This window comes from Fringilla coelebs, assembly GCF_963513975.1.
Source record: "Fringilla coelebs genome assembly, chromosome: 13".
Lineage (NCBI taxonomy): Eukaryota > Metazoa > Chordata > Aves > Passeriformes > Fringillidae > Fringilla > Fringilla coelebs.
Window position 1 is genome coordinate 11,111,346 of NC_140039.1, and position 13,239 is coordinate 11,124,584.

Consider the following 13,239-nt stretch of genomic DNA (forward strand, 5'->3'; position numbering starts at 1 on the left):
AAGTAAGATAACATTATAAATATTCTTTCCAAAGACTGCTTTTGGGGGTGTTTGGGAAGAAGAGAGAAATGGGGAGGGAGAGGTGACAGGGGTGTGAAATGCATTTTTTCCATTACAGAAGGAAACATTTTCCAGCAAGGCTGGCAGCACAAGTTCCGTTAAGCCAATAGCTGAAGTTGCCTGCCTAATTCCTCTGGGATCACACTGAAAGCATACCCCATCATCTTAAGGGATGTGCTAAAGCTTTGCTGGGACTCACTCAGCAGAAACTGTTTGGGATTATTACACAAAGCACTAATTCTGTTCTGATTTAAAGGGGGACATCAGCCTAGTTTAGACACCAGACTTGCTCCATCTCACAAGTGTCCAGCTGTAAATACCCTCTCAATAGCTGATAACTTTGCCATTTGTAGCCACTTTGGCTACCTAGAAATTAAAAGGGAAAGACTGGAAAAAATCAGGATCATGTTAATATGATGGACTCATGCCCATCAAGGGAGATTATAATATGATTGATAAGAAAGAATGCAGCACTTATTTACCTCCATGTGAGGCATGCACTTGCATTGTACATATGGTCACCATCTAGAGCTGACTTCAGCAAAGGGGTCACAGGCTGCTGTTTAGCATCAACAAGCAGGTACTCTTTTTGTTCAAAAGGCAGGAACCAACATTTGCCATGCTGCCAAGCCTGAGTCCAATTTCTGTTCCAGACTGCAGCTTTCATACCTGTGGAATTGCTGTTAGTTTTCACGTTGAGGTGTCCTATACTTTGTATGCAGCAAGGAAGGGGTATTACCAGTGCTCTCCTTTTCATGAGCCTGGGACATGAAATTGAGAGAAAGAGCTAAAGCAGCCATGAAATCCCTATTAAAAACTAATGGTTTCTAAAGCATCTTGGAGACACTCATTTTACAAGGCTTATGCAGCAATCTTCTATCATTATTTTAATGAAACAAAGCCCTTGACTATTTCCAGAGGCAACTTTTTCTTTCACACACAAAAGGCATTTTGATTACAAAAAAATAAAAAAGGAAAAAGAAAACAGGTTTGGAATAGGATTCATTGCAGAACAGGCATGAAAATCAAAAAAGTTACATAAAATGTCACTGAGGATAAATTCTGAACCTTTGGAATAGCAAACAGAACAATTAAGACTCTCAGGTACACAGATCATTATGTTTAATATGGAAAACATTTCTAGATATAAACCATATTTATAAAAAACATCCATACCATCTCTCAGATAGCATCTTACATATTTGCAACTGAAGGAATGTGAAATATCCATTTTAGGTTTCACCTATTAAGTAGTATGCCTTCTGTCTCTCACTTTGCTCAAGGAAGTAAGCCTAGAATAGTCAGCTTCACTTTGTGGGTCACATGAAATTCACATCCTGACTTGGTGGCAAACTTCTAAATCAAGAGAAACTTCAACCCAATTATCCAGGAAAACAGTGCAATTGGGATGTACACCCAGGGGTGCTCATCTGGCAGGTGAAGTTCTCTGAGATGCCATAAAGATGCACATCACAGAGATGACAAAATAAGCAAATTTGAACAGAACAATATGAGATTGCAGAGATTTTGGAAGGAGGCACAGTCAGCAAAAGCTTCCAGGCTCTGTTTGTGAGGAAGAACAGGTTTCATGCATTAGGACAAGAAACACATTCCACCTCAATGCATTTCGGGGTCTGGACTTTAAGGTGTAATCAAAGGCCACTCTTGTTTCCTCAGGACTGAATCATTTTCTTCTGTGTGTCAAAAACATATCTTTTAAAGATAAGAGAGATAGTAACAGGTTGGGCTGAATCATTCTTGCTGCTTTCATCCTCTTTGGTCATATCCCCCTTCCCTCCCTTAGATTTCTTCTTGGAGGCAGCAGTTAGCAGCATCTTGGTATCTGGCTTCAGCCCATCTGTAAAAGAACAAGAATACACATGACTAACACACTCAACTTCACATTTCAGAGAACTAGGAAAAATGAGCAGGCATGTTTTCATCTGAAATCAACCAAAGACAATAAAGTAAATCAAATGCATTAGGGAAGTCAAATTTCTGCATAAGACTCCTGCAGTATGGTAGTTTACATAGAAAATAAGAGAAGTCTTTAAACATAAAGTTCATAACAATGATATCACAAATCCAGTGCAGTATCCTGAATTTTTCAGTGTCCATCTACAGCTTTTAAAGTATTAAACACAGGGAAGAATTTAAACAAGCCAGACCAGCTTGCCTGGTCTAAGTCTTTTACTTGGCAGGCCTTTCCTATTATTTAGACACATACCCAAAGTTTCTTGTCATCACTAAGAATATTTACAAAAATGTAAGTCATGAATAAAAAACAACTGAATAAAACACTAAAATTATAGAGAGTCACAAGGCTCAGAAGATTCTTGAATTTCTTTAAGTCTATTTTCTGGATTTACCTGAAGCACACTGCTTTTTTATAACTTGCACATCGTAAATGATACAGGTTTTGTGTTTGTTTTGGTTTGTTGTGGTTTTGTTTTGTTTTTATTTTGTTAAGACAAAGTATTTGTTAGGGATTTCAACTTGCACTGCTTATTGCTTAGGGGCATGAGAATTAAGCTGCACGGTATTTTGGGGATCTGTTTCTCCAGGCATTTGTGCCAAACAAATATTTGTCCTTTTCCTCCTAAATAGCCAGGGTTTGTTACACCATTATTTTTTCTTATAACTCAACAACATTGGTAACATTTTAGATAAGAAAAGCAAGACAGCAAAGTCCAAAGAAATGCTGTGAACCAAGAGAGATGCAGCTCCTAAAAGATTACTCCCGAAGAAGCACTTGCATAAAGCAGAAAGCAACAAACTCCTTAAAGCTTTTTCAGTGCCACCTGAATATGCTAAAATGTGGTTTTCAGGCCTTGGGCCAAAATCAGTTCAGGTATTTTTAACCTGTGGTGTCACATAACCTTATCTCAAACACTTAATCAGCCTCTCTCCCTTCATACTGAAATTCAGATGCGGATTCTCGTATCACGGCCTGACAAAAAGATTGAGATGCTTATGATTTACTGGAGACAGGAGGTCTGCAGGCACAGGTGAGCTGCTCCAGCTCACACATCCAGGGCCACTCTGGGCTGATGGCAAGGGGACACAGCCCCAGAGCCCAGCTTCTCATCTTGCTGTGTCAGGGAGCAAATTGTCCCAGCAGCATTCCCACCGCATGGCCGAGGGAAGGGAGGAAATGAGGCAGGGTTGAAGCAAAACCAGGAAGCTCCCAATTGCCATTTCACAACCAGAGGCTGTAAACCATCCCACAGTGGGGAGACTTTTACAGAGAGAGGGGTCTTTTATTTGGAAAAAAACAAAAAACAAAGAAAAAACACAACAACAACACAACACACAGAAAACCAACCAACTAACCAAAAAAACCAACAAAAAACCCAAACAAACAAACAACACCCACACCCCCGGAAAAAGAAAAAAACCCCAAAACAATAAAAAAGAAAAAGGGAAAAAAGTGCAAGGGTCCAAAAGAGGAGAAAATCAACATGTTTTGCATATAACTAAATAAATTAAAGCCCTCACTAAGGCTGCAGGAGTCCAGCATCAAGCACAATCAACTTTGTACAGTTCTGCAAGATCATGCATTTCAGTCATGGCAGCTGCTGTTTTCTCTTTCCAGATGGCAGGACACAAAAAAAGCAATGATTATTTCATTGTGAAAATAATTGAGACTGTTCTTCCTTGATGGCTGAGAAGTCTGATAATGACTATCTTTGCACACGTAAGGTTCAATTAATCAAACTAGGTAATATGGTGTGGCGGGACCACATATTTATTATATGATTTTATTACATTGTAGAGTCATGTTTGATGCAGCTGTTTCGATTTTTTAATTGGATGCTTTCATATAAATCCCATTAATATCATTACCCTTACAATCACTCCATCTTCACTATGAAAAATAATTTATCACTACATGAAAAGCAACTTATTTCCTATTTGGAAAGCTCCAAGACCATTGTGGGTGCTGCTAGGAAAAAAATAGCAAGAGTCAGAAAAGGGGAAAACAAAATAAAACCAGCAGAGAGAGTGACCTCACACACCCCACTCTATACCTTTGCAGAATTTATTTAATATTTTATGCTTTCTACTGTTTTGATCAACCTAATTGTAACTGTCCCTGCACAGGGTTTCCTCTGCTTTCCTGAGACGACCATTTATTTTTTGGACAAAGAAACATTTCATTTTGCTTTCTAGTTGGTTTCCCTTTCTGAGTCTTATCACTATTACAAATGTTGCTGTTACTGGCACAGCACTGTTTAAGAAAGATGTTTAACTAAATCCTTTCAGAAAGACACATTTTAATTAAAGCAAACAAATCCTAAAACACTTTTATTTATGTTAGCAGGCTTTGCGAGACGCTAATTTCCAAAAAATGGTAATTGGCGGAAAGGAGAGAGGAAGGGAGGAGATGTGGCATTAAAATTGCAGCCAAAATTTTCCCTTCTGGGTATCTGAAGAACCCAGGCTGCCTCTGCAAGCCCTTGGCCACAGGGACATGGCAGTGGTTGGCCTCTCACCCCACAGAGACTCTGGGCTGCATCAGCAAGTCAGGGAAGTCTCAGCCACAAGGGTGAAACAACCACCGAGGATAAACTGAGCTCCAAACCCACCTGCAACATCAGCTTGGATGGCCCAACACAACTGAAACCTGGCACAGCATCTGAATTCTTCATGTCTGAAAAATTCCGTTTTTGAGAAAAAAAAAGCATGCTGCATGTGGAATTCTACTGGGGAAAATGCATTTAAAACTGAGCCACCTCACCTCCTCCACCCTATCACTAACTTCCACATAGAAGAAGTAAAGGTATACCTCACCTGCAGCACTTAACACCTATTTGGACTTAATAAGGTATTCCAGGTAAGAAGTTTACAGAAAAAATGGCAGAAGGTGGCAGTTTCTACTGGTGAAGTGACAGGCTGACAGCCAGAGGCAGCTCAGGTATTATTAAACTCACATGGTATCTAAATTACCTAATCAGATCCCATGGCCCTCATTCTGCAAACAGATTAGGTGGCTGGCATCATACCCTGACAAATGGCATTTTCTGTTTTTCTGCTCTGGTGCCAGCAGGTCTCAGGGCTGAGGAGGCTCTGAGACAGGGAGCAGCACAAAGGGGCAGGCAGAGAGAGAGCGGCACAATCGGGGTTTCATCTACCTCCGTGGATTTCTCACATTACACACAGCGCATACTTTACATTTTACAAAACCAAGGAAATGAAGGGAAATATATCTGTCACCGAAGAAGACATCAGAGCTTTAATAGCTGAAATGATGGATATTTTTAGATGGAGGTCTAGTTTAACTTACTTACATTAAGGGTCTAATCTCTGCTGAACAATAGCTATGTTAGCTTGAACACATAGTGAGAAATCTGTTCCATTAATTAAGTGCTGCCTGTACTACTCGGATTTGTAGCAAATGTTAATAGATTTTTTTTTTCTTCCTCTGTTGGACAATTACTTTATTTTGCCAAGTTGCTAATGGATTAAATTGAAAAGGTCCATGCGTTAAAAAAAAGACTTTAGCTTCAAAGTTCTAAAAAATGCCTTGCATACAACAATGGAAAATACCTATGTATTAATATTATTAATGGGACATCCTCAAAGGCACATAAGATATGTAAAAGCTTAGCAAATTCATTCCTTCCCATCAAAACCATGTCTGTAAGAAGTGCCCAGACAAGGTCTTATGCAAAATGTACTTTTAGCATCCACTAACTCAGGTTAGATATGAAAATATAGTTGCCAAACAGTGTAATTTACGTCATTCTTTTCAACTACTGTTAATAATTAACAGATAAAAATACAGACTCTAATATCCTCTGTCGCAGAATGGCCTGAAGGATTTAGTCCAAACTGATCCATTTGTAAGCGATATTAATAAGAAAATGCATTTTCAAATTCAAATGAAAAGCAATACCAAATCAGGAAAAACATTTTCCAAGTCTAAAAACAATTTCACATGCACAAAATAAAGGAAAAGCACAGGATTTTATACAATTTTCACAAATAAAAAGCTAACAGCTTAATGATTTGCAGTATCTTAGTTAAATGAACGGCAGCGTCGAGTTTTACATTTGCTCACACAAGAAATTTGCATGGAAACACACAGATTTTAACCAATTGCTCACCCAAGAGCAGGGTGAAGGAGCACCTCTGTGCTTTTGCCCCATATAAATATTTATTTCATCTATTACCTGTAACCTTGGACTCTAGTTTGCCTTTTACACTTTTAACTTTTCCACGACACATTCTCCTTCACTTAATACTACCATTCCTTATCAACATCCCCTGTCAGATTTGTTGACTTTTTTTCTTATTAGCCTTCTGCTTCCCTGCTCCTTCAAAAGGTCTCCAAGAACGGTCCCTGTTCTTTCTTTCTAAAGTCCAGCTCCTTCTTCCTTGACTCACAATTGCACTTGCTATTTAGCCCTTCAGGAGTTTTATCTCTCTCCCCCTTTTCCAACTTTATTTTTCAGATTTCCCAACTCTGTATTTCCACTTCCTATTTTCACAGTTCTCTTCAACATTTAGGAATAGTCCTGTCTCCTTCAAAGCTAATGAAACATTGTGTTTGAATGCAAAATTTTAAAGACTGACTGCCAGACACACTTTAGATGAGAAGCAAGATAATGCAGTATCTCCTTGTAGCCCAGCCAGAGACAGGAGCAATTTTTAAGCAACTGATAACCCATCATTGAAAACAGGTGTAATAATATAGGTGCTGGGCATGCCTTCCAGCAGAGCCAGGGAGAATAATTTATTTTGCTGAACTTCAACAACCCCCTTCTTTTATGCACACTTGTAAAAAAAGCCTATTGCAAACTATGCTGGTGAACATGGAAGTATAGGCATGGATTTTTACACAGTTTTCTTACAGCATAAGAATTGTAATGGTAAAAAAAAAAATGTTAAAAGATTTCAATGCTCCCAATTAATGAGAACTTTGCTTTCAGTCCAAAATGAAAAGTTCATCCTACCCAGCACTGGTTCTTGCCATGGTTTGCTGGAAAAGTGCTGGCTCAGGATCCTCACCATGCACATTGAGGCTACACCAGCAGCTACCCTGGGAATAGAAAATATTCCTTTCTTCATTACATATTAAGAAATTGCTAGACTATTCTTGACTTGCTGATACTATTGCCAAACCTCCCATTCCATTCAGGAATTTGCGAGCAGAGTTTCAGTGGGAAACTGAATTTGTTTCTCCCTTTTGTAAACAAAATATCCTCTTCACTTCCTTTGAATGCTGCAGGTAGAAGACTCAGCTACATACAACTTCTTGTTTCCTGTCAACATTCAAGTGTTAAAAATTGACTGAACGTCAGAGAACAAGTTAACGCTGCATATTTGACGTCGGAAATAATTTCTATCCGAGGCAAACGTAACCTTTTAATATGACAGGCAGACATTTTTCTTTGCTCCCGAGGGAAGGAAAAAAAGAGCAGAACTTGAAAGAGGCAAAGTGTTGGGGATAATCCTCACTCACAATGGATTATTCGTAACAGCTGGTTTGCACAATTTCAGGATTTCCTCAAATTGAACTCTCAGAACCTGAACCCTAATTACACAGTTAGAGAGTGTGCGCCTGCATCAACTCCTGCTAACAGAGAGTACAAAAGCTGGTTGACCTGAAAATCAGAAATAATTAGAGGCCCAGATGGAGACGTCCATGCCACAGTCTGATGCAGAGGGGCTTCACCAGAGAGGGTACAAAGACCAGCCTCTCCCTCAGCTTACTGCAATGATGGACCACTGAAAGGAAATAGAAACTTTCTGCCAGTACTGCAGGACTCAAGAATCCTGTATTTCAGCACAACACAATTAAAAATGAATTCTTTTTTTTTTTCTTGCAACAGCTATATATATTTATCCATCTTTAGAAATATCCATTCTTAAAAAAACATAGCTACCTGTGTCCAAAGAAGGGTACAAAGTTTAAATAGAGTAGAACTCCCATTTGTTTCACATTCTGATTAACTTTAAAATAAGAATAAATTTATCATTGGTTTCCAGCAAAATTAATAGAAATACCAGTGTTATAAGAACTGATTCTCAGAGTCCACAATACACTAAAAACCACACATTTGTTTTCCAACTTAGCCCCAAAACACATCAGCAGTTCTACAAAACTGTTTCTATGCACCCTAAGAACTTGAAAAGCTCATGTAATATCTCTAAATTAACACTCCGGAGTTTTGATTTAAACAAAAGGCAGAAGCATTCCAAAATGAGAGGATCTGTTTGCCCAGCCTCTCCTATTACAGTTAGCTCTGCAGTCAGGCAGAAAGGACAAGAACAACAAAATATAACATCCTGCTGCTTCAACTCCTTACACCAGTTAGCAACTCTGCTTCTCTTCTTCTCTCCTAAAGATACCCTAAATCCTAACTTTTGACTTTATTAATGCAATTTTTCACCTTCAATATCCCAGCAAAAAAACCCAAACCAAACCAAAAACAAAAACCAACAAAACAAAACAAAAACCAAACCCAAACCACCAACAAAACAAAACTCCAAACCAAAAAAGCCCCAGAATGATGAGGAGAAAAACAAGATCTTTGTGAGCCTTCCAAGGACAAAAGTACTATGTTACTGTACTCATAAACACTCTAATAGGGACCTCAAATGGACCACACTACATCCAGTGGCCTGGATGATGGGTGATCTAGAGACTGCTGATCCTACCTAGCTTGGCATCCCATCTGCCTCTCATGAATGTACTGCGCTTTAGAAAGAGCAGGGGTGAAACTGTCCTGAGCTAAGGGGAGCCCAGGATCAGGCAGGAATTCTCTACCTGACATCAGGGTCAACACCTATAAACCTTTTCTAGGGAGATTTAAGTTCTCTAATAGGAGCCAATTTACTCTGTTCCTAGGTGTCCATCACCATGATAACAAATATAATATGATTACCAAGACAATTTCAGTGTAATAGTTGACCAGAGATTCTCTCAAGAAACAAGGGATACATACTCCTTTCCTTGCTACCCTCAGGAGCTCAGGATTTCAGCCTCAATTACTTCCACAGATCAGGCAATGAATTTTACTTATGTAAATCCCTTCATAATTCTCCAGTAATTCTATTTTGAATTCACACCACCTTTTCCACATCTCTTGTCAGCTCTCTCAAATATTCTGCTAGAGTTTCAAACTCCAGAGAAGAGTAATTTTTCTTTTCTGGCCAGTACAAGATCAGTTATTATCACCTTGTCTGGCTTGTGAATATTAATAGGGCTACAGAAAGAAGCTGGCCAGGGAGCAACCAGCCTTCAAGAAGACAAGAAAGGAGACTCCTTCCTTCCAAATGTGCTGAATCCTCAGCATACTATTTGGGATCTACACAAAACATCCATAATTCTTTGTTTGATGACAGAGACAAGGAAAAAAGAAATCTTACAGCCACTTTGAGCAGAAGTAGGTTGCCCCATGTCCCAAGCAAACACTGTTGTGACAGCCAGCCCGCATCAGCAGTGCTATTCCTGCAGTCTCAGCATGGCAGACTGCTTGGAAATCCTTCACAAATAAAACATCTTCCCATAAATTGGGGAACAGCTGCCCTGTACCACATCAGAGAAGGCTGCAGCTCAGTGGCGAGCAGGACTGAGTCTTGTGTATCAATTTAAGTTTATACAGGCTTTTGGACTGAAAGATATTATTATAAGAAGTGGTACTGCTGGAAATAACATGGATTTCATTATGGGCTCCTACTTCACAGGGAAAGAGCCAATCTTCCATGATGAGGAAGACAGAAGCTGTTTTAATTTAAGCAGCTGACCTGGGTGAAGTTCAGGCCGAAGCTGTATTTGGAAAACTCTCCCATCAAGCTGGACACAACCCTTTCAAGCTCAGTGCCAATTCCACACAATGGCTTGAACTGCGCTCTCTGGCAGTCCTTAAAGGCACATTTTGTATCTTGGCTTTTGCTGCAAGCAATCAAGAAAGAATGCAAGAAAACAAAACTGTTTCCCAAGCACTGTTTGCTGGTGCCATAATTAATATAATCAAACAATTCCACAAATTGCTTCCAATTGCTGGCGTCACTTTCATGTGCAGAGCCAGACTTTCAAAGAAGGGCCCTTCTTGTCCTACATCCTTACACTGGTAACCCTCCTTTCACACAATAGTAAACAAGACCTCACTAAATAGTAGAGGGTAATTTGTACTGTAATAGGTCCCTAAGGCACCATGGACACAATTTGAAATGCCATCTAATTTTTCTTTTTAATTAAAAAAGCAGTTACTATATTTAAACAACAACACAAAAAAGTTCAGAGGGGACAGATTGGAGTTTCCCACAGCTCTCTGGGAGTTTTCTCAAGGTCAGGAAGAGTTTTATAGGCTCAATTGGTACACATTTTTTTCTTTAATTAGTCTGCCATACCTTCTACATGAAGTCAGCGTCTTGATTTTCAGTCTGATATTTTTCATATTGCTAAATGGAGCACAGACTCCAGCACCACACCGTAGCTGCTGAGTGGGTATCAGTGGTACTCTTCTCTGTGCTTCCCTTACCTGCCCCTTCCCTCTCCTCTCTTCATCCTAAACCTGTCATCCACAGTGAGGAGACCCAGCATAACACAGTGCATTGAGGATGCCATTCAGTCAGCTTTATATTACTCAATTCCAGCAAGATGACCAGGATATATTATCTGTTTTCCCAAAGTAGATAATACAACCACTTTTTTAACCTTGTTTTTCAAAAATAAAATGCAGCTATTAAACAGAAAGTACGAATGGACCACTGTCATCTGAAGCCAGACAGCAGGAGAGATTTCTGAACTTGACAAATCCCCATCATGTACCACACCACTGCTCTGCATCCATCTCATTACTTAAGTAAATCTACACAAGCCTACACACACTTTAGAAGGGTATTTGCAGTTCCCACTGTTGGTTTTCCAAAATACACCAACACACCCTTCAGCCCTAAATGACAGCATGGAGATGAAGTGACATACTTAAGGTCTTCATTTCTTGGCCAGCTGGCGATCCTTCAGCAGAAATCAGCTGAGAGTACCAAACCTGACCTCATTTTATAGGCCAACACAGCTGCTGTTGCACAGTGCACCACAACCATTTGCTGCAAAGTCTTCCTAGAACAACGTCCCTAACAGCAGAGAGCTTTCTACCTGGCACTCTTGGAACACAACTATGAGTTGTATGCTCTACAAAATTTTGTGTTTCTGTGCTGCAGGGACTAACCTTAATACAGGTTACAGGGAGACTCCAGTGCACCATGCTCTAGGTCTAGGCTACACAAATTAAGTGTACATCCAATACAATGGGCCAACTGTCAGAGCTAAGAGACAACCATATTGATCATATTTCTGGCCTCAAATCCAATGCTGTTCCACTAGCCTAGAGGAAATTTTCAAATTAATTTCTGCATGGACTTTCAGTACAGTAACAAGGTTGCAATTATGCCAGCTGATGTATCGTACCAACAATTATTACAACTGTATTTTCATTTGATGGCCACTCAGGGTCCACAGAGCCATTGAGATCATGCCTAAGTGCTGTAGCATACCTGCAGGGAGGGGCACCACTCACACTGGTGCTGTGATTTCAGTCTACACATTCTTCAAGCTCCCTGAAGCAAAAACTGAATGCATGGAAAATGCCCAGTGCATAACAGGAGCAACTAAGAAAAAATACTGGAACTAATAGGAATCAAATTATTTATGCATATAAATGCAATATTGGGAGCTTGGGATTATAGGCAGGCTCTTCTTATAATTCAGCAGAAGAAAAATTACAGGCAGGTCAGCATGAAATACCCAAGACCCAACAGTGTCTTGTAATCACAATTACTGTCACTGGATCTCCTAAGCTCTCTCACTTCTGGCAGAGTACTAAGAAACATGCAGACATAAACATAGAATAGAATCTGGGAGAGTGTATGACAACTGTTACACAGAACAGAATTTCACAACTTTTATTATTGAGGTAGTCCTTGCTGATTAAATTCTCAGATCAAGAGGAGCAGTATCACAAACATGCCCCCAGAGAGTACAATTAGGTATGTAAAAATAGGAACCACTGAGCAAAAGGAGCTTTCATAATTTTGAAAACCATAGAATATCCCTTTGGCACTAAATTTCCATCCAGCGAGGGAGTTTCTCAGCCCAGAGCCACTCAGCAGTGGGCCAGAAGGCACTTTTGATTGTGTTTTTGTCAGCACTCCAGGACCTATTAAATAGTAAATAAATAAAACCAACAATGCTCAAGTTGTGTGCACCAAGGTGAGCACAAACAACTGAAAACATGTTTTGCATTCAACACAAGGGACCAAAACTTCATCATCCCAGCGAAAAGGGAACAACAACAACAACAACCCAACCTGCAGCAGAGCCCAGGATCTCCTGCAGCAGCCTCTCAGAAATGCATACAATGCAGGAGAGGTCCAGGTTAGCAGACCTGACACAGAATCAAAGGCAATTCATTACAAAGCAGCTCCAAATCAAAGTGCTCAATCCACAGGCCCCTCTGTAATCCTCCCACCTTGCCTGCCACTCTCCATGCGGAGGAGGCACCGCAGCAGCCAGTTAAGCTGGACCAACTCCACTGACACATCCCAGGCATCTGCTGCTCAGCCCTGGTCCAGAGTTTAAGTTTGGTGATATCCATCTTTCCCCAGGCTGCCTTTTTAAAGCAATCCTGAACAATGGGACTTCAGAATAAAGACTAAAACATTTAAATATTTTTTTTTTTTAACTTCTAGGCAAGGGCCTTTAAGGCGATTAGAAGGGGAGGGGGATTGGATAGCAGCTTTTGCTTTTTCATGTTATGTATATTGTGTGTAAACAAATATGCAATTTGCTTTAAAAAGATAAGGTGATTAAATTTTTATCGGGCTTGTACTCTGTTGTCACCACAACAAAGAGAATTAGGAGGAGGAAAGAAAGGCCTTTTTATTTGAATTATGCTCTTACCAGAGGTTCTCTACAGCACAGCTGTAAAGCCACTCAATGTTCTCCAAACAGGCCCTTTGATTACATTTTATTCAACTTGTTTGCATTTGGAGCAATCGAAAGGAAAAGAACGCTCCACATTTTGATGTCTTAATGTTCCTTAATACCTTCTTTAATTTATATTAAGCTTCTTAACTAGGGTGATGAATTCTTCAAAAACAATAAAGACCTAGTGCAGAAATCTTCCACACACCATGAAAATTGAAATTATAATGTATTCATGGCTT

At 39.7% G+C, this 13,239-nt stretch overlaps 1 protein-coding gene across 1 annotated transcript in view; it reads right to left on the reverse strand.

Annotated features, from left to right (window-relative positions):
* Nucleotides 1-818: 818 nt before the first annotated feature.
* EEFSEC (eukaryotic elongation factor, selenocysteine-tRNA specific) overlaps nucleotides 819-13,239 on the reverse strand; it is a 150,421-nt gene continuing 138,000 nt past the window's right edge. Inside the window, exon 7 of the mRNA XM_084214205.1 lies at nucleotides 819-1,918. Coding sequence (XP_084070331.1) covers nucleotides 1,734-1,918 — 185 coding nt within the window. The 3' untranslated portion in view covers nucleotides 819-1,733. The remainder of the gene's footprint in view (nucleotides 1,919-13,239) is intronic.